Source organism: Castanea sativa, chromosome 2, assembly GCF_040712315.1.
Source record: "Castanea sativa cultivar Marrone di Chiusa Pesio chromosome 2, ASM4071231v1".
In the NCBI taxonomy this organism is placed as follows: Eukaryota; Viridiplantae; Streptophyta; class Magnoliopsida; order Fagales; family Fagaceae; genus Castanea; species Castanea sativa.
In genome coordinates, this window is record NC_134014.1 from 24561899 (window position 1) to 24583593 (window position 21695).

At 36.2% G+C, this 21695-nt stretch overlaps 2 protein-coding genes across 2 annotated transcripts in view; one reads left to right on the forward strand and one right to left on the reverse strand.

Moving 5' to 3' along the window:
• Nucleotides 1–12827, forward strand: part of LOC142623305 (uncharacterized) — a 41825-nt gene extending 28998 nt beyond the window's left edge. Inside the window, exons 19-23 of the mRNA XM_075796702.1 lie at nt 6836–7027; nt 7115–7174; nt 10499–10815; nt 11442–11547; nt 12756–12827. Of these exons, the coding sequence (XP_075652817.1) occupies nt 6836–7027; nt 7115–7174; nt 10499–10815; nt 11442–11547; nt 12756–12809 (729 nt within the window). The 3' untranslated portion in view covers nt 12810–12827. The remainder of the gene's footprint in view (nt 1–6835; nt 7028–7114; nt 7175–10498; nt 10816–11441; nt 11548–12755) is intronic.
• A 5476-nt stretch (nt 12828–18303) lies between these two features.
• LOC142623416 (uncharacterized) lies at nt 18304–21031 on the reverse strand. Its single transcript, XM_075796827.1, has 6 exons — nt 20858–21031; nt 20522–20775; nt 20197–20279; nt 19438–19549; nt 18861–18935; nt 18304–18783 (listed from the first exon to the last, which is right to left on the reverse strand). Exons 1-6 carry the CDS (start codon nt 20886–20888, stop codon nt 18598–18600), a joined length of 741 nt encoding a protein of 246 aa, XP_075652942.1. The 5' UTR covers nt 20889–21031; the 3' UTR covers nt 18304–18597.
• Between the last annotated feature and the right edge of the window lie 664 nt (nt 21032–21695).

Genomic DNA, 21695 nt, shown 5'->3' on the forward strand with positions numbered 1-21695 from the left:
TTTACAGGAGTATATGGGCCAAATTTGAATAAGAGGTGTAGGAAAATGTGGGAGGAGCTGACAGGGCTGATTAGTTGGTGGGATTTGCCATGGTGTTTAGGAGGGGACTTCAATATAATCCGCTTCCCATCGGAAAGATTAGGGGCTGCAAGTTGTACTCGGGCTATGTATGGATTTCTGATTTTATCTCTCTCCATGGGCCGTTGGATATACCTATGGATGGGGGTCTGTATACTTGGTCCAATACTTCCTTCGCTTCTAGAATAGACCAATTTCTTTTCTCGCCACTCTTGGCAGATCACTTCTCTATGTTTACCCAAAAAAGACTATCTAGGGTACTTTCAAACCACTTCCCAATTCTGCTGGAGGGGGGAAGTATCGGAAAGGTAGAACTCCTTTTCGTTTTGAAAATATGTGGTTGAGGGTGGAGAATTTTGTTGATAAAGTGAAGGCTTGGTGGGCATCTTATTTGTTCCAAGGCAACCCGAGTTTTATACTAGCTAAGAAGTTGGCAGCTTTGAAGTTGGATCTAAAAAAGTGGAACGAAGCGGAGTTTGGTAATGTCACTATTAAAAAGCAGCAACTCTGGAACAAGTTGAATGATTTGGATGTTAGAGAGGAGACTCAGCCTTTAATAGCTGAGGAAAAGTTAGAACAAACTAATCTCCGTACCGATATTGAAAAGCTCTTTTTTAGAAGAGGTTAGTTGGAGGCAGAAGTCTAGGGTGCTGCATTTGAGGGAGGGCGAAGCAAATACCAAATTTTTCCATAGAATGACTAATTCCCATAGAAGAAATAATGGTATTGAGAGCTTTATGGTTGATGGAATTTTGTCTTTAGATCAAGCTATGATTGCTGATTGTATTACTCAATTCTTTATTAAATTATACTCTGAGGAGCAAGTTGATAGACCGTTTCCAGAAGTCTTGGTATTTCCTAGGAAATCTGGTGATAATGCAAATTGGCTAGATAGACCCTTCGATGAGGCAGAAATTTTTGAGGTCATAAAGAATTTTAATGGTGACAACTTGCCTTGACCAGATGGGTTTCCAATGGCTTTCTTCCAAGCTTGCTGGGGAATTCTCAAAACTGATCTTATGGTTGTTTTTCATCATTTTTTTGCTAAAGGTCAGTTTGAGAAGAGTTTGAATGCAACTTTCATCACTCTCATACCTAAATAAAATGAAGCAATTGACGTTAAGGATTTTCACCCCTTTAGTCTTGTTGGGGGTTTATAAAATCATTGCTAAGGTCTTAGCCAACAGACTTCGCACAATCATGGAAGATATAATTTCAGCTTCACAAAATGCTTTTGTGAGGAACCGGCAGATTCTTAACCCTGTACTTATTGCTAATGAATGCCTTGATAGTAGATTGAAAATTGCGTTGCCAGGGCTTCTTTGTAAATTAGATGTTGAGAAGGCCTTTGATAATGTAAACTGAAGATTTCTTATGCAGTTACTAGAAAAGGGTGGGTTCTCTGCTAAATGGCGGTAGTGGATATTCTTTTGTATATCTACAGTTCATTTCTCTATTCTGATAAATGGCTCTCCTTGTGGGTTTTTTGAGAGTTCTAGGGGGTTGAGACAAGGTGACCCATTGTCCCCTTTGCTGTTTGTACTGGTTATGGAAGCCCTTGGGAGAATGTTGGATAAAGTTGTACATGATGGTCACATGTCAAGCTTTGGTGTGGGTTGTGAAGAGGGAAGATTATTGGTGATGTCTCATCTTCTCTTTGCGGATGACACTTTGATTTTTTGTAGTGTTGATCTGGATCAAGTTCTGTTTCTCTGTATGATCCTCATTTGGTTTGAGGCGGCCTCTGGTCTAAAGATAAATTTGGGTAAGTTAGAGTTGGTTCTTGTTGGTATGGTGGATAATTTGGACTTATTGTTGATTGTCCTTGGCTGTAAACAAGGTACTCTTCCAATGAAGTATTTCGGTCTTCCTTTGGGAGCTAAATTCAAGGATAAGGCAATATGGAACCCAATTCTGGAGAAAATAGAACGAAGATTAGTAGGATCCAAGGGAGGTAGAGTCACTTTAGTTAAAAGCACTCTATCTAATTTACCCACTTATTTTATATCTCTATTTCTTATTCTTGTAGCTGTGGCTAATCGAATTGAGAAACTTTAGAGAAATTTCTTATGGGGTGGTATTGGAGATGAACCAAAATTTAATTTCGTTAAATGGGCTACTGTTTGTAGTCCCATTGCTTCGGGTGGCTTGGGGATAAAGAAGGTAAGACTTTTTAATGAAACTTTGCTTGGGAAGTGGCTATGGAGATTTGGGATGGAGAGGGCTGCACTTTGGAGGCAAGTGATAGAGGTGAAATATGGTCGTGAATGGGGTGGCTGGTGTACTAGGCCTGTTAATGGTCCATATGGTGTTGGCTTGTGGAAATATATTAGTCGGGAATGGCCTTCTTTTTCTCGCCACATTCTATATGATATTGGGGATGGGTCTAGGGTGAAATTTTGGCAAGACCATTGGTGTGGTGAGAATTCTCTTACAGTCAGCTATCCTGAATTGTTTAGAGTTTGCCGAGACAAGGAGGTTAGTGTGGTTGAGCTTATGAAGCTTGATAATGGAGTCCTTTTTGGGGTGTAAGTTTCTTTAGGGGTGTGCATGCTCGGGAATTAGAGGCACTGGCTGGTTTCATGGATACCATTATGGTGCTTCAGTGAAAGGGTTTGGTGAGGATAAGATGTGCTGGAAACTTGATAGAGAGAAGGGCTTCCTGGTTAAAGACTATTATAGTCTTGTAGTGGGCTCTAATGACTATTGCTTTTCTTGGAAAAGTATTTGGAAATAGAATATTCCTTTTCGAGTAGCTTTCTTTGTTTGGACTGCTGATTTGGGCAAGTACTTAACGATTGACAATTTACGAAAAAGGAAGGTTTGGATATTGGATTGGTGCTACATGTGCAAGTGTAATGGTGAATCAGTTGATCATCTTTTTCTTCATTGTCTGATTGCAATTGATATGTGGGCTATGGTGTTCGGATTGTTTGGAGTGAGCTGGGTTATGCCACAATCTATAATGGGGCTTTTAGCATGTTGGAAAAGCAGATTTGGTTGTCATCAAAATGAGTATATATGGTTGATTGTTCCCCATTGCTTATTGTGGTGTTTTTGGAGAGAGAGAAATAGTAGGTGCTTTGAAAATAAGGCGAGGTCAATATCAGACTTGAAGCTATTTTTCTTTAGAACTTTAATGGATTGGTTGGCTACATTGCAGAACCAATTATTTTTATCCTTTCTTGATTTCCTAGATTCTTGTAATTTTTGTTCTTGATTGTTTGACCCCTTGTACACTCCCTGTGTACTAGGGTGTTCCCCTTTTTGATATCAATAAACTTATTACTTATAAAAAAAAAAAGATGTACTCAGTTAGATGCAGACATAAGGAAGGTATGCACCTTTTCGAAGGTGCCAGCTGCATGTAGGAATGGGATGGTGGGTTTGAAGAGGGTCATGCCCTTCACTGATCCCTCTCTAAATTAAAAATAACCTCCTTCAACGGTCTATGTGCTGATTTGAGGTGGGGTGAGCTGGGCCTCAGAAGACCTAAATACTTTTCAGAGTCAGATAGGTGCACCTAATGGGACAGCTATGCATGAAAATTTTAACCTATTTTTTACATCAAGGATAGATGTGGAACCTAATGCTTTTGTGTATATTGTATTACATTTGAAAATTACATGATGCTAAATCGAATTCATTGTCACAAAACGCAGTGTGTGGCCTTCAGTAGACTACAGATTATGGCTGTGTTTCTTTAATGAAGGGAAGGCAGTAGCTTCTGTAGAGTGCCAAAGTTCCCTCCCTTGTTTCCAACTGCTGTGGAACTTGTTTCTTTTAAAATTGCAATCCAGCTTTTAAATAGTTCTTGAGCCCATTGTTGTACGAAACAAAATGGTGCACAAAGCAAACAAACCCATATCTAAACGTCATTATACTTGCATATGGAACTTCCTTTCCATTTAGCGTTCAGTTTCTAAAGATATCGTTAGTTGCCAGGTTTGAAAACAAACTGGAAAACTAGCATCTCGAGTTTTAAAAACTCGAGATCCATGTTAGAACTCGAGTTTTTAAAACTCAAGATGCAACATCTAATTCACTACACGGAGAACTCGAGTCCTAGAAACTCGAGTTCCACCATTTTCTTTTCAGATCAACTCTTCGTCTTCCTCGTTGTCTTCTTCTTCTCCTGTTCTTTCAGTGGATCTCAAACCATCTGATGTTCGTCAGTGGATTTCTTCTTCTTCCCTTGTTCTTTCAATGGATCTCAAACCAACTAATATTCCTCTGTTTTGCTCCTGATGTTCTTCAGTGGATCTCAAACCAGATTCTTCATCTGTTTCCAGATTCTTCTTGCCTCTGATGTGCTTTCAGATTTGTTGGTCAGTACCAGCATAAATCGAGTTTACAAAACTCGAGATTTAAATCGAGTTTCTAAAACTCGAGATTCAAATCGAGTTTCTATGTATCAAGTTGCTAGTTTACATAATTCTTTCAAACGTTTGTCAACTAATTATATCGTTTCCCCTTACTGTGCTAAGTTGCAAATATCCCCCTTGCATATGGTTTATGTGATTCATATTACCTCAATGAGTGTAAACAGTTCATGGATTCTTTATTCAAGAATGCGACTATTACATTTTGGGGGCAAGTGTGTGATAATTACTCAACTATTATGAAGTACAGTTGTTTACACCACAATATTGTCCTGTCATATTGCTGTCACGAGAGATATGGTTGTTTTGTATTATGTTACTTTTTTAATATTCTTTTTTGTTCTATTCTTAACAAAATGGGATTGGGTAGAGGCCGGGGAGAGCCTAGGGTACCAGATAGCCTTAGTACTCTCCTTAGTTTACAATGTCCTGCTCCTTTTTCTCCTCTTCATCTTCCATATTTTTCTTCCTTGATTTCCTTGTTCTTCCTATGTTCTCTTCTACTTTTTTTTAAATTTATAAATTGAAGAACCCTTTTTCTTTTGAACTGCTTATTCTTATGATAAATGGCATGCATTTTCGTAAAATATATAGGTCATGGTTATTTTGTCATTATTACAATGTTGACAAGTTCATAACATCACAATAACTTTTTTTTTTGATAAGTAATAAAGCTTTATTGAAATAAAAAAGAGAGAGACACTCAAGTATACAGGGAGTATACATGGGTGAATAAATCAAATACGAACATTACTAAAATCAAGCAAATCCAAAATGGAAGAAAAAGGATGGTTTCTCCACACGGAGAACCAGTCCAATAAGGTTCTGAAAAATAGAAGCTTGAGATCAGGTATGGAACGCTCATTGTCTTCAAAACACCTACTATTTCTCTCCTTCCAAATACACCACATCAAACAATGAGGAACAACCATCCAAATATTTCTATTACGATGGCGACCAAATCGACCTTGCCAGCAAGCAAATAGCCCAACAACAGACATTGGCATAACCCAACAAACTCCAAATAAACCAAAAACCATATCCCACAACTCCAAAGCAACTGGACAATGAAGGAATAGATGGTCAACAGTTTCACTATTACACTTGCACATATAACACCAATCCAAAATGCAAACCTTTCTTTTCCTTAAATTGTCAATTGTCAGACATTTCCCCAAGGCAGTGATCCATACAAAGAAAGCCACCCTAGAGGGAATCTTCTGCTTCCAAATGCTTTTCCAAGGGAAAAACTGCTCACTATGGCCAACTAGAAGATGGTAGTACGCATTGACCGTGAACCCCTTACTCTTACCAGGCAGCCGACATCTCTTATCCTCCACAATCCCCCTTACAGGAGTGCTATAAATGGTGTTTATGAAGCTCCTGAAAGCATCCAATTCCTGATTATGCACATCCCTACAAAAATGAATCTCCCAATGGAGGACTCCATTGGTGAACCTCATTAGATTTGCCACACTTGCTTCTTTGATATGACAAATCTTATATAATTCAGGATAGCGGTCTGCAAGAGAAGACGATCCACACCAACGATCAAGCCAAAACTGCACTTTTGATTCATCTCCAATTTCATACAGAATAAACCGAGATAAAGATGGCCACCCCCTTCTAATATTTTTCCACAAATTGACTCCATAAGGACCAGAGAAAGAGCTAGAACACAATTACTAAATGATTAGTTCCTTTTTCCTGGCATTTATTTGTGCCAAAGGTAGGTACACACACTCCCACTCGCATAGAAAAAGAGGGGTGGGAGGCCATGGGGTATGGAGGGTTTCTTTTTGTCTTTTTGCTTTCGTGTGTGTGTGTGTGGGAGAGGGGGGGGGGGGGGGTAGGGTTACCTAAGTCCATTTAAATGTAATGGCTGCCAAAAATTTCCTATGTAACTTGGATGATGGTTGAACACATGTTCGCCTAATAATAAATAAGCTTTCAATCTCATTGCTAATCATAGATAGATAGATATTGACAGACTGTCTCACTCTTCCCCCCTTTTTTATTCTAATTTTATTTATTTATTTATTGTTCTTGACAATTAAATAGAATTTTGGTAGTCTTTGCCTTACTAAGTTAACTGTGGTATAGTGAATATAATATTTGAAGAATAATAAATTCTTTTCATTGCTGTGAAATGGTAATAGAATTTTTGAGGTAATTGTATAATACATTCTTATGCTTGTATTGTCTGCACTGCTATGAAGATTGCTTAAGTAATGTTGTTGGTATCCTTTTTTTCTTTCCTGATTGTTTGTATTCTCTTTTTACACGAGTGTCTTATATTTCTCCCTTTTGGAATTGTGGAGAATTTCCTACTGCTAATCACTCTGGTTTCTCATATGGTCTGATGTCACTCTCAGGTGGCATTTCAATTATTGTCAGAGAGAGAGAAGAATGATCTGTCTCAGTTAGTTAGCACAATGGTATCCTACTCTATAACATATAAGAACGTCAAATCTGATCCTCTGTCTATTAACCCAAGACATGAAGCAACTTCAGATGCTTCATTGATCTCTTTTGATCCTCCCATCAATGACTTTATTAATTTCAAGGTTTGAGTTGATTACAATTTATTGCGCGTTATATATTTCTGAATTTCATAATTATTGTCTAAATATCTTTTCCTAACAATGAAACAGGGCTATAGTTGTGGTCATTTCATACTTACTTCGGCTATGAAGCAAGTGGTGTTGCATGAGGTGAGTCATGTCTATTGTTGTAGGTTAGTGGGATTATTCATTAATATTTTAGTTTTTTTTTTTGGGTGCTTAATAGCTTCATTCAATTGCTTTATTATGATTAATCATGTGATGCCCCAAATCAATTGGATATTGATGTGTGTGTGTGTTGTGCCGGGCGTGTGCTAAGTCTCACATCGGGTGTTTGCTAGGTGGATCTTGAGTTTATAGATGATTAAGAGGAGCCTAATTGTGATTAGACTAGTCCTTTTGGTGTATAGTATAGATGTGGTTAGCGCTTTTCCTTGATTCAAATGGTATCAGAGCTTCTAGGTGTATCTTAGGTTTATAAATGGTTAAGAGGAGCCCCAATTGGTATAAGAGCTACCACGCACTAACCCACCACCAATGACCAAAACCAATCAAATCCGACATAGGTGACCACAACCAATCAAACCTTTAATGATGAAGACTTTAAGTACATTTACATCACTGATTGTAACTCTAGTGACCATGATCTCCTTGTGGAATGAGTCAACTGGCTTTGGCGAGTGATTCTATGACCATTATGACACCAAAATTACGAAGCTGTGGGTCAGTCATGGGTTGAATTGGCTGACTCTGGCTACACCAGGTAGCAGCTTTACTGGTCAGAAACTCCATTCTAGCAACCACAAATGCACTAATGAGAGTATCGGACCTCAGAAAAACCTGTTGGAAGTCCATTATAAGGCGCTGAGTTATCTTAATTGACTTCCTGGGCTTTGGTTTGTGTTGATTTTTTGATTGCTTTGAAACTGTGGTATGTTTTGACCTCAGGTTTGTGTTTTTGCCTTTGGCTGGTTAAGCTTTTATATGTGCCAATTCTCTCTTTACTGGTTGATTTTGTACTTCTAAACTGGTTTATGCTGTTTGGTCATTTTTTTTAATGGGTCTAATTAATATTTGAGGAAATCCTTGGTACTGTTATGTGATGTCATTGATTGGTTGGATCAATTTAATGGTGTTGAAGTTGTCCACTTGCATTAGTTGGCTTGGTTTCTAGTGCTCTTCATTGGCCCACTCTATTTTTAGTTGATTTGTTTTAGTTGGATTTTGATCAGCCCAATTATTTATTGTCTCCTGATTTGCTCTCTACCACTTCCATTTGTCTCAATGGAAACGATTATGCATAGTGAACCCAAGTTGTTGATGTCTTTTTGTTAGGAAGAAAAAAAATTCACAATTTGAGGGGGACTGTTATCAGTAGTGCACATGTTTAGGGGTAAATTAGTCATAATGCATTAGAAAACCATATAAATAAAATGTATTATGCTAGGGTAATTTCATATTTACCCTACACAATTAGTGAGAATAAATCTGTTTGGTTTGGGAAAAGAGGGAGTGACAGGAAAGAAGAGGAGGGAGAAGGGAATCTATTGCTTGGTTGGAGTAAGTGGGGATCCCCCCCAGCTCACCATTTATCTACTCCAAAATGGAGGTAAATGGAGGGAGAACAAACAAAGTTGTGAAGGTGGAGCCCAAATGTGGGTTGTTTTCCTTTATCCTTTCTCTTTCTCGCTTTCATTCAAACTAGGCACTTGGCAATAGAATACTTTCCCTTCATTTCCATTTTTTTCCTCCCAATTATTTGGCCAGACATAGTCTAAGAAAAATCGTTGTACTATGATTTAGCTTCCTTTATCCTTAAGATAGCTTTATTTTGTAGGGGGTGTGGTATTCAGAGATAAGCATTAGGGGAAATTGTGTGCCCGTTCTCGAGGTGAGGCATATGTACGAGAATCTGTCCCCACACCCCCAGGCATTATCATCATGTAGCCTACTGAATGTGTAGCAGCAAGGACACCTATATAGAGGCCTTTAGGGGCACCTAGTAATTTTTCCAGGGACACTCTGGCAGTGCTCCTGTTACACAATAAACAATCAGTTTTGCTTCCAAATAAAATGGAAGCAGATTGCAGTAAAGATTTGTTGCCAGTGGCAAGATTTTATTATGGCTATGGAGCCTTCATTTTTTTTCAGTGACACATGCACTGAAGGAATTTCAAGGCTGGGGAAATGCTCGAGGTGTAAACCTCTAGGAGTTTAAGCTTTTAAAGTTGTGCCTAGGTGCTTCTTTTGTGAGGCCCATCTTAAGGCAACCTGTGAGGCATGGATAGCTTCTTTTAGAACTACAGTGACAAGTATGAGGCATATTAGTCTTGAAACAATCTGGTGTCATTGTCATAGTTTAATTGCTGTCTTTTAAGCTCTGGAAGAATTGGTTAATTATGTGAAATACAGAAGTTCACCTCACTAAAGGTGTTGTACGTTGTTGTAAATCAAACTGAAATTTATTGTACTTCTAGCCTAGGTTGCACTGACACGGCATTTTTGCCAACGTACTGGTGTCCGACACGGTACCAGTACGACTCGCCGGACTTTGGTGTCCAAGCGGTGTCTCTTTTTCTTTTCTTTTTTTTTTTTTTTTTTTTTTTTTTTTTTTTCTTCTTTGACACGGCCCCGACGCGGTGGACACGCCAGCAGTGGGGAAAAAAAAAAAAACAGAAACCCACACAGCCCAGAAACCCACCGGTGTCCAAGTTCCCTCTGCCCTCTGTCCCTCGCCGGAGCTACATCAGACCGATCGGTGAGTCGGCGAGCTCCCTCTGTTCCTTCCGATCTCTCTCTCTCTCTTGGCATGGACAGATCTGATCTTCTCTTCTTCTTCTCTCTGTTTCGCGATTTTTTTTTTTCTTTTATCTGCTGACTGCTTAGGACCCTTCACTTGGTGTACTGTGGCGTGTTATATTATTATTTATAACACCAAAACTTTTTTTTTTTTTTTAATCCCACTCACTGTGTTATACTTTACTCTATATGTGTATATATATATATATATTTTTTTTTTTTTCCTTCTTTACTCAACCTTGTCTTATAAATTATAATGTTTATTATGAATTTAGTGATTTTTGTTTTTGTGTGTCTTGCTTATTTTGTTTTATGTTTTTAGTTTGATATTGAATGTAGTCTATTTAAACTTTTGGTTTGTACTCTAAACATTTTATGTGTATTATTGTACTACTTTAGGTGTTAGTTTACTTATCTGTAATTAGTACATAATTTAAATTCTAGATATAAACGTATTTTATGTCTAAAAATATTAAAAAATATGCCTAAATATAAAATTTAATTAATTATTTAATTGCCGTGTCCACGTCGTGTCGTGTTCTTCTTTTTTAAAAATTGCTGTATCGCCGTATCCGTGTCCATGTCGTGTCCGTGTTCGTGTCCATGTCCGTGGATCATAGCTTCTAGCCACCTGTAAGCTGAACTTGATCCAGTATAATAAATTGTGTATTTCAGGTTGAGAAGCAAAAGATCTTGCAAGTAAGCATTGGAAGATCTGTTAATTCAATAGATGGATGCACCAAGGAAAGGCGAGATTTTGAAGAGGTGGAATCTAGCAGAGCTCAATCTGCCAAAACTGATCAATCGCTGGCATGTGTTGAGAACAACATAGAAAATGAAAAGAATCTGTTATATATAAGGCAATGTAATCCAAGTACCTCCAAAATTTCATCAAACTTAGCTTCTAGTGAAAGTGCCACAGCTTGCATGAAACTGAAATCCAGCGGGGATGTCAAAAAGCCTTATAGGGGTTCCTCAAGTTTCTTCAACAGGTAACCTATACTTTTAATTTTTAATTCAATATGTTACTACGTTGTTTTATCTTCTAATCAGCACAATCTCAATTTAACAAACTTTTTCTTCCTTTTTTTAATTGCATTCACCACTGCTAAATTTTAGAGTAAAATACCTGATTCAAAGTTCTTTTATGTCTTTATTATATTTACCTTTTCTTTGTTGTTAGTTGGTTCATTTAAGTTCAACTTAGTACACGCTCATTTGGTCTTAAGAGAACATAGGTTGAGTAGGGCTGATGCTAATAATTTCTGGTGAGAAAGCCTGTGTCAAGCCCATGCAACATCACTTCAATTTTTGTAGGCAGCTTATTCCTAATATTTCTCTTGGTATGTTCCTTTAGTTGTTTTGATCATTTGATCAAATGTAGACATGAGTCTTTGATTGTTATTCTATTCTACTGGTGCAAACTCATTTGTTGTTTCCAAATGCTTGAATTATAGTATTTTTAGATTAAAACATTTTTTAATTTAAAAAAAAAATTCTGTTTTATCTATCATTGGAAAAAGATCTTTGGAGGTAGCGTGCAATAATGGATGATAAATAATCAAAATATATTGTGAGTCATTCATCATTAATATGTTCTGTTCACTTTTAAAATCAGGTTTAAGAAGTTGAGTAGTAAAGGCTCTCAGAGTATTGATATTGTTGTGAAGAAAGAAGCAACCTTGGAAAGAGATTTGCGTCCACTACTATTTAAATTTAATGAGGTATATGACTATTCTTAGTACTTGAATTCCTTCATTATTTAAATGCAAATGATAGTCTTATAATAAGAATACCTGGTTGTTGGTTTGTATCACATATGTTGCACTAAAGCTAAGTTGAGCACTGGATACCCTAAAAAAAGTCATTATGTTCATTTTATTAGAATCAAGAGTACATAAATGTAGACTTAATGCGGGAAGCAAGTCTACTGCCACACAGCATTTAGAATTTTACACTATTTTTATTTCTTTCTATCATTTTTAGAATAATAAAAAGTTATAGAGAATTTTCACTGACCTCCTCCAAGGTTTATTAAAAATGCATAAGAAGTCATACTTGTCCCTAATGCGCCGACAAAGGATCCTCTTTATCATTTATTAAAATTTGAAATTTCTTTTTTTTGATCAAAATGTTGAATCGAACCCAATTTGGATTAAATATAAACAAATTAATTAAATAATTACATAGTATCATGGCTCTTTTCAAAACGTGGATCTCTTTAGATTCTAAATGATTTTGGAGATGGTGGTGGTAATGGAGGTGATGGTGGTAGTGCGTTTGGATATGGGGCTTGATGGATTTACAAGGGAAAGGGGATCAATGGTAGGTTAGGATGTGATGTGCCTTTCATTTTGACGGTGAAGATGGGATTGGTTGAAGGAAGTAATTGGATTGAATCCAGTGGTGAAGGTGGTTATGGCTAGTGTGAGAGAAAGAGAGAGAGAGAGTAGGTGTAGAACATGAGGGATCTTTCATTGCAAATGCAAGTGTAGAATGTTGGTTTGAGCTTGCAGAATGTAGGTTATAATTTCATTTTCTTAGTGAATTTATGAAGCGAAGGTTATTCTTTTAACTATTATCTTCTCTTCAGAACATTATCAGCCTTGTAGTTCAATTTGCATCTCTTGGTGTTTCCAACAGAGGCATCTTAAGTTTAAATCTCCCCTCCCAACTATTGAGTTACAGGGAAAAAAAAAGAGTATCACCTTAAGCACTTTTGTAGCCAAAACTAAGAAAAGCAAGCACATACCCTGTCCTTTCTTATGCTAGCTACTACTTGGTTTACTAGGACTGTTTAATTCACATGTTGGTTGCTGCTGCAAGTGATTTCCCCAAAAAAGTTTGGATTTTTATGGATTTGTTGTAATTTGCAAGTAGTGAAGAAATTGAAGCAGATACTCTGTTAATTCACTTTCCTCTTTCCATGCAGGGTTTTACAAATGCCGTTAAAAGGCCAGTTCGAATTCGTGAGTTTCTTCTATGAGGAGGAATCCCAGTTCTTGTGAGCAATATGAAATTATTCTATTTTTGTTCATTTATAATATATATATATATATGTGTGTGTGCGCGCGCGCGCGTGCGTAGGTATAAATTTGTTTATCCTCAAGTAAATTTGTCAAAATTACTCTATAATGTTCATAACCCAATTTAATATGCAATAATATATAAGCTTTCTCTTCTACTAAGAGCGAAAGCATCGGTGGTGTCAAAAATTTAGCAATTTGACACTACAAAAAGCTACTTTTATCTATTTTACTACTTTTTACAAAACATCCAACATTAGTGGGGTAGTATTTTTTTTTTAGAACATGGGGTAGGTTTTTATTTTTATTTTTATTTATTTTATAGGAACATGGGGTAGTTTTGATTGTGTACATGAGGTAGTGGAAAGTTTTATAGAAGATTGAGTAGTTTTATTAACATGGCAGTTTTTTTTAATCAATTTATGATATTAACCTCATTTTTATGTTTTAAGAATAAGGATAAGTTAATTAAATTATGGATATTTTTAAAATAAAAAAAGACATTAACTTTCAGAATAATAGAGAGATAAACTAAATAATAAAATAATAAAAACAATATATAAACAACCACAACCACCCATAACAATCACAGCCCAAAAAAACCCAAAAAACCACGAATTGCTACCCACCAAAAAGAAAAACCACCCAAACCATCACCACCACACCACCAACAAGGGCCACAAATTAGAACCCCCACCAACTAGTGACGATTCCCAACCCCAGCAACAACCTAGTGACGAATCCCAGTCGCAGATCCCAGCAACAACCCTATTTGAGAAGAACTCAGATGGCCGATCTTAGTGACGTATCCCACCAATTCTAGCAATGGACGAAACCCACCAACGGCAAGACAACCGCCACCAACTCAACAACTTCCTACCTCAGGCAGAGGTGGGTCGGGGCTTGGGTCGGCGAGAGTGGAGGAAGAGAAAAAAAAAAATTAAAGGGGAGGTGAGACTGAACTGATGAAGAAGAAGAGAGTGACTATAATGGGAAGAAAAAAGAAAGAAAGAAAGAGAATTAAAAGGAAAAAAAAAACGTTATTTTAACTTGTGAATACATAAAATAGATTATTTTGCTTTAACATTTGAGTTACAGTGCATCGCTGTGCACCATAGCTCAAGAGTTAATGGTTTGTTTGGATGTTTAAAAAGGGAGGGGGAGTAGAGTAGAGGGAGGGAGAGTAATTTAATTCATTGTTTGGAAGTTTTTTAAAGAAAGAGGGGGAGGGATTTGGAGGGGTTTGGAGGGGTTTCAACTACCTCTAACCCCTCAGTTTTAATTTCTCCAAATTGGAGAGATTTGGAGGGAGAGTAGAGTATATAAATTATTGATCAAATGAATTTTCCAATTCACACTTTCTAAATTTACGAAATTACAAACCGATTATATAAATAATGTTTGTTTGTTTGTTGAGAAAATTTAAGTATTGACTTTTTGTTTGTTTCCTGAGAAAAAAAATGCACATATGGTCCAAGTCTTCTTCATCAATCGGAAAATCCAACCACGTCCCTGGATGCATCTCGATATTCCTCGCGAAAGTTAGAACCTCATCGATGATCCTGATGCCACCAAAACCACGCTCCTCCAAATCTGATTTCGATTCCATCTCCTATCTGAACGAACAACAAACCCAGAGATCCACAATGAACAACAAACCCATTTCAACTTCAACAACAAAGTAAATACACAGAGAGAGACAGAGAGCCACGATGCACCTGATTGAAGCCATGATTGCAGCTCAAATCTCTTGCGACGTGGTGGTTCATCTACGCCGGCGGGTCCATCAGCATCGCCGTCAAGCTTAACCGTGGCGCCGCTGATATCGCTTTCAACTGAGCCAGTGGGCTCCACCATGCGAAGAAGCCTGAGGCGTCTGGGTTTTGCTATGCCAATGATATCGTGCTTGGCATTCTTGACCAAACAGGGTAATAAGATTCAATGAATTTATGAATTTATTTTTATTTTTATTAGAATTTTTTTTTAGGTAATACAAATTATTTTATAATAGTTAATAGTAGTTTTATACTTTTATTAGTGGTATTTGATGGAATGAGAATGTTAATTAAATAATTATTTAATCTAATAAATTAATCATAGACTAATGTTGCAAGTCCATTTTAAAATAGGGGTAAATTTGTCTATTTAAACCATTTCCTCTCCTTTCTCTTCTAATTTTTAAAACATCCAAACAAGAGGAAGGTCTAATTACTCCATTCTCCCTTACTAATTTTAAAAACATCCAAACAAGATGGAGAATAACCATTCACCTTTACTCTCCTCCCCACTCCTCTCCTCTCCTCTCCTCTACTTCCCTCTACTCTCCTCCCTCTTTAAACTTCCAAACAGGCCATAAAAGTTTTACGTATGCCTCTATTGATGCAAGTAATTTTTGTAGTTTGCGGTGTTAAAATGGCATTTTAGCAATTTAAATACCATCAATATAAATGCTTTAATGAGCTACTGGCTGTTGTAGCATCTACGCTAATTTCAAAAAAATTCACTGTAATCGCTGCACAGCCTTAGTGCGATGGTCACTCTACAAGTATAAGTGTTTGTGGAGTGTGGGGGGCAAGGGACGGGGTTCATGTCTTCAGGAGGGAGCTTCACACACATATACACTTAGATCATGTTAAAGTAGATTAGGTTCATGTCTCCAGGCTGCGGTCAAGACACTTGTATCTTTCGTCATGATTCTCTCCTCCTCTAATATATGTTACATCTAAAATTTTTTCCTCTCAATCATGACTCTTTTCTTCTCAATCCTAAGTTTTTCTTCACCTCTTTCCTTCTCAATCCTAAGTTTTCCCTCTCAATAAATTTTTTTTCCTCTTCCAATCGAGTTCTCTCCTTATCCCTCAACTCTCCCAAGCGCAACTTCTCCGCTTTGATATGAAGACTCTATTTTTCTTGTTCTTGTGATTCCTCAATAAATTTCATTTTCTTGGTCAAATATTCCCCTACATCTTTTCCGGTGGCTTTGTTCTTTCGGTTGGCCTTTTCGGCCTTCCTACCAATTGGCCTCTCAAAATTGGAAGTGTCACCAAGTTCGGACCCACAATCCTTATCGCCAATAGATGTTGAATCTGGAGTTGGAGGCATGGATGCTCTCGATCTTTCATTAGGATTGGCCCACTTTGGTTGGTCTTTCAACATGAGTCAACAATGTTCAAGATGAAAGGGTTTCTTGAAGGTCTCTTCATACAAAGTCTTCGCATTGGTAATCTAAAAAAATTAAAAGAAATATAACATGATTAGTATCTTCAAACTATTGGTGAATGAGTATGTTAGCACTAATGCAATATAATTTATACCTTATTTTGTTCGGTTATACTACTTTGATGATGTGCGTTAACTTTAGCCTTGCACCTACAAAACTTATTTGTCTCCTTGTGTGGAGAATATGCAAGATGGTCTCTGAGGCCAAGTACAACCCATCGTCAGTCACAAGGTGCTCATCCGTCACCCTGTAACACATGAAGAGTAGGCATGGGCTGAACTCCCTTAGAGGTTGTCTGACATATGAGGTCTTGAAGAGTCTTTGTCTACTTAACGACTCTCATGCTCTTGACTAACCTGTGAGGGCCTGACGATGTAGATGTGGTAGCCAAATTTCATAGTGGCCAAAATATTTCCCATCAGAACATATTATAATTGTAATAGAAATTGATGCAACTATTAACATTCCAAATTATGTTGAAAGAAGCGAAGATGATTGTTTCATGACAAGAAAATAGTGATGAAAAGTTGTTGGATAAGGTGGTATCTAATGTAAATCAAACATACATTTTATATAATGATTATGCATAACGAATATGTTTAATTATTTGGAAAAGAAAGTCTATATATTTTAGTGCGTCGAAGGATATAAGGCAAAACCTAAGGCATAATCAATTGATTCCATGCTAAATGCGGTTATAAGCACTAAAAATATTATTTTTATAAGTGAAGCAGTTGGAGCGAATGAGAATGTGGGCTATGCAAACATGCAATATTTAAATAACTAGTGCTTGGAGATTCTCAAAACCATTTGAACCACTTTAAATGTAAACATACAAAAGATCACATGTTCTTTTGCACAATTTAAGTAGATCAAGAAAATTGAATGACTAATTTATTTATTTTGGAGAGATGAGAGATCAAGAATTGATTATGATTACTTTGGAGATGTTGCAGTATTTGTGCGGTAGATGGTATCAAATACCACATCTCCAAAGCATTCATAATCGATCTTTGAGCTTCCATTTTTCTAGAAAAAAAATAATCATACAACTTTCTTAATCTACTTGAATTGTGTAAAAGAACTTGAGATTTTTGTATGCTTATGTTTAAAAATGTTCAAAAGGTTTTGAGAATCTTCATCTAGCTTAAAACTCTCATTAGAATATAAAAATTCACCTTCCGTATATTCTTTGACCAACTATAATATCTAGACTTTTCTTTCCGAATACTAAAACCTATTCATAATGAATAGCATATAAAGTATATTTTTCATTTGTAATATAAAGTATATGTTTGCATAATGTATCGTGCAATAAACATGCAATCATCCTCCCTTCTTTTGACCTCATTTGGAATGTTAATAGCTACGTAAATTCCTATTACATTTTAGAACGTTCAAACTATGTAATAAGGAAGTTAGATTACTCATTCAATTAAAGCATTTCTCTAAATGTTATTTGAGAGCAAACATATCAATCGAGACAAATCCAACTTGCATACAAACCCTAACAATCCAATTTTCTCATATATATAATTTGTTAACAATTAAACCCAAAATCTTTAGTCAAAAAAAAAAAACCCAAAATCTTATTTATTTATTATTATAAACAATAAACGGCCAATTACGCGGTGTGTTGACTATATTCTTTTATCAATTATTTACTTTTCACATGATGACTTAAATATTTGCTTCCTATAGTGCATAGGATTGTTACAACCCATAGGTGTTTGAAACTTTGAATCTCCCCGTTTTCAAGCTATACTGTCAAAACTCACAAGTGCACCTAGAGAGCACTTTATATTCTAATTTTCTTGTTTTATGCAAGAACCATTGGTTGTCATACGGGAAAATTGTTACAAAGCAAAGGAAGATATGAAATTCTTTATTTGGCTATTATTACAGCAAATCTGGTGAGTTTCGGGAAAAAAAAAATTGCAGATAGTCAATTGACTCGATAGGAAACTATTGAGGCTTTATATTACCAAGGGTCATAATAGATAACAGAGAAGAAATTCAGTTGTTTTCTTCGAACTGGATCAAACCATTCTGCAGTTAGAGCCAAGTGAGCATGGAATGTTGTGTAGCGTATGTGCCGAGGGCTTGGTTTGAAAAGAACTTTAGAGACAGTGGGGCCGAAGTAGATGAAGGCATCTTCAATTTCTTCACACTTTGGGATCGTGTTCCCGTATTCTAATGACTTTGAACTTAAAAGTTTCTCAACGCAATCACAATTTCACATATCAATTATCAACACCTAGGAAGGCTGGTAGCTAGATATGGTGCATTTCAAAAATCATGAAGGATTACAGGCAATAAAACTGTGTCTAGAGTTCTGACTTCAGCACAGAAGAGAAGAACAAGATGCCCCCTACACCTTTCTTAGTGACTTCGTAATCAAGCATATACGTGCTGAAAGAACTAACATTGTATACAGATATGATTTCCATTTCCAAGAAAATACTACAATCAAGATACAATTTGTCCCAAAATTCAGAAATACAACCCTAACTACCATTAGATTCACATTAATCACTCAAGCCATCACTTCCTTCAATGTCACTAACACCATCAAATGCTATTGATGCTTCCTCATCATTGCTATCTTGATCAGTTTCCATGGCATCTTCAGATTTCTCTTCATCACTTTCATCCTCATCCTCATAAATTACTGGCACTGTAGTAGCATTCTCCTCTATGTCATCATCCACAACCTGTGTTCAGGAGGTTTGAATTAAAAAAAAAACCCTGATACTTGCTGAATTCTATATCATAAAATTTTAACACTTACCCCTGTGTAAAGGATGTCCAAGCAACTCGATAGTTGAATAGCTGATTCAAAAGTTGAGACTCTAGACTCGATGAGCTGCACATAATAGTACAAGGCTACATAAGATTGTTTTTTATCATGCAGAAAAATGTCAACGAAATAGACTAGAAGTCAAATTTTTCACAAAGCTTTCTTATGCTTTTTACCAGTGATAAATTTCTATTCTATTCTTGGATCCAATAAATATTCAGCATGTCAAGGTAACACATTTCCAAAGTCAAGAATTTGTTAACATTGGTACTAAATAGTCTAGTATTTTCAAGCAATGGAAATATGTAGATTATGTCACTTGACTCACTTTTGTTTTTTTTGATACATATGTAGATTATGTCACTTAAAGAAATCCTTAATATGACAGGTAATTAGCTCATTGTAATTATTATAAATGTACAAATCATATCAATTTTATTATAACCAAGTTAAAGACAATATTATATCCATCAAGCCAAACGACTTTTTATAAAGAAAATGCATAGAGTGAAAATGTCAGGTGTTATGTAAAATGGTTTCATCGCAATCTTTCGTAACCACTTCTTACCTGATATAAAGAATTCAGGGCAACTAAAGAAGATTCCTGGGACATTATTCCACTTGCATGTTGAAGAAGTAGACTTTTTAGCCATGGAAGTGCACATGCCAAAATTGCACCCCTGGAGTGAAAATACAGCACAAAAATTCATTAAACTCATATTGTATGGACTGCTACACTCTAGAACACCAGCTTGAAAGAAAAGGGAAACTAGCATAAATCAATTGCCAGAAAGAACATCCATTGCAAAACCAACAATGCTAGAGACAAAAAAAAAAAAAATTCACAGCTTATTAAGGTGGCAGATTGTGATTAGTTTTTTGATAACATAGGGAACATTTCTAAAGAACAAGCTTTGAACTCGCCTCTAGCTAGTAAAACCTAGAGGCAAATTACCCAAGCTTCTAGAACCAATTGCTGGGTAATTCAGAGGCATTCACCCATGATGAGCTAAGCAGTTTATGGGAGCAGATTGTGATTAGTGCAATATCACTTTCATTGGGACCACCACTGATATCACTTTAATTCTACACTAACTACAACCTACCTCCTCAACAATTGTGAAAAATGTTATGAAATTTGTTGTGCCATTAGTCTTATTGTTGCAAAACAGAGAGCACCAACAACTTTATGTCCAGCATATTCAACTTCTTTCTAGTCACTATTTTAAGAAACCAAAAATTGGTTCAGTATTGCTAAATGGGTCAACCAATATAACAGACTCATTCTCCAGACAAACATGTACCCATGATTAACCTTGGTTTATACCTCGACTGAATAATTGATATCAGAGACTGCAAAAGCTTGAGCACATCAGCCGGACTCAACAACGAAACTGACTTCGCAATAACCTGCAAGCAGAAACACAAACTTAACAAGTCAGCCATTAACAAAACCAAACCAACCCAACCCAACCCAAACCAAACCAAACCGAAGCAATAGCAATATTAAAAATACAATAAACTCATAAATACAATTCGTTATACCCAGTTTCTGCCCCAAATGAAATGATCAGAATAATTGACACTTTTTTTCTTGAAAATCAATCGGGTATAAGGAGAAGAGAAATAAAAGAAAAGGTGCCTGAGCCGACCTTCTCGTCTCGGTTGTACAAGCAATCTAACAAGAGCACACGATCATCGGCGCGTAAAGCCTGTCTAAGCAGCACCTGAACTGAGTCTGCACTTGGAGGCTGAGGCTGAGGCTGAGGCTGTGTCGCTGCAACCAGAGAAGGCTCTTGCTGCTGCTGCTGCTTGGAATCCGTAGTAAGATTCAGAGTTGCGAGCTTCTCTCCCATCGTTGGCTCGTTAACCAAAACTCCATCGGAAGACTCTCCACTTCCACTACCTGTGGAAAAAAATAAAAATAAAAATAAAACAACCAATGTAAATTTGAATTAATAAGAGAGTTGAGGAGAGAGACTGATTACTTTTCTTCTTCTTCTTGATTGTCGTCGGCATTGGATTAAGGGGACAATGTGGCTTTCCCTTTCTTCTGCTGCTATGCTATTTCTGTTGTTTTTTTCTTAGGGTTTTTCCATTTGGGATTCTCTGTACGTTTGCTAGGGTTTTAGTCTTTTTACGAATTTGGTTTTCTCTTTTTTGCTAAATTACAAAGGGTTCAGTTTTTATTTAACTTTTTTTTTTAATCCTTAAAATTCAATTCATCAACGAGTATAAGTGATTGTGGGGTGTGGGGAGTAAGGACCGGGATCAAATCTTCAGAGGAAGCTTCACACACATATATACTTAGATAAAAATTTTAGTAAAATCCAAAAATGTTGTTTTAGAATTTACTAATGGTGCAATTCTAAAAAAGATTAACAGAATGACTATATTAAATAAGGTTCAAATTTAGAGAATAGAATTGAACGAAAATGAAATTATAAGACTGAATTGAATTTCAGATAAAGTCATAGAGTAATTTGTAATTTAACATTCTTTTAACTTTTTTATTTTAATTTTTATTCTATGGAATGTGAGGTGTTTCTCTTTTGATGACTAAATGGTACTTATACATTACTCTAATTTTGTCACATCCTTACAATATTTTAGTATCTTATATATATACATTGACAATTTTAAATTTATCCATAATTATCAAACTATGAATCATATCATGAAATGGTTTTTTTTTTTAATGTATATCATAGCGTATTACGAATAGTAAAATACAATTTTTTTTATTTTATAAATATACATATATAAAATGCATATTAATTATAAATTTGGTATATATTCGAATAATGATTATTTTAATATCAATTG

Excerpts from the sequence above, each read along its gene's own strand:
- LOC142623416 (XM_075796827.1), bottom strand. The coding sequence starts at position 20,888 with ATGCCGACGACAATCAAGAAGAAGAAGAAAA. Across the intron at positions 20,776-20,857 it reads AATCAAGAAGAAGAAGAAAA|GTAGTGGAAGTGGAGAGTCT; the intron begins GTAATCAGTCTC and ends TTTTTTCCACAG. Across the intron at positions 20,280-20,521 it reads TGTACAACCGAGACGAGAAG|GTTATTGCGAAGTCAGTTTC; the intron begins GTCGGCTCAGGC and ends TTCTGCTTGCAG.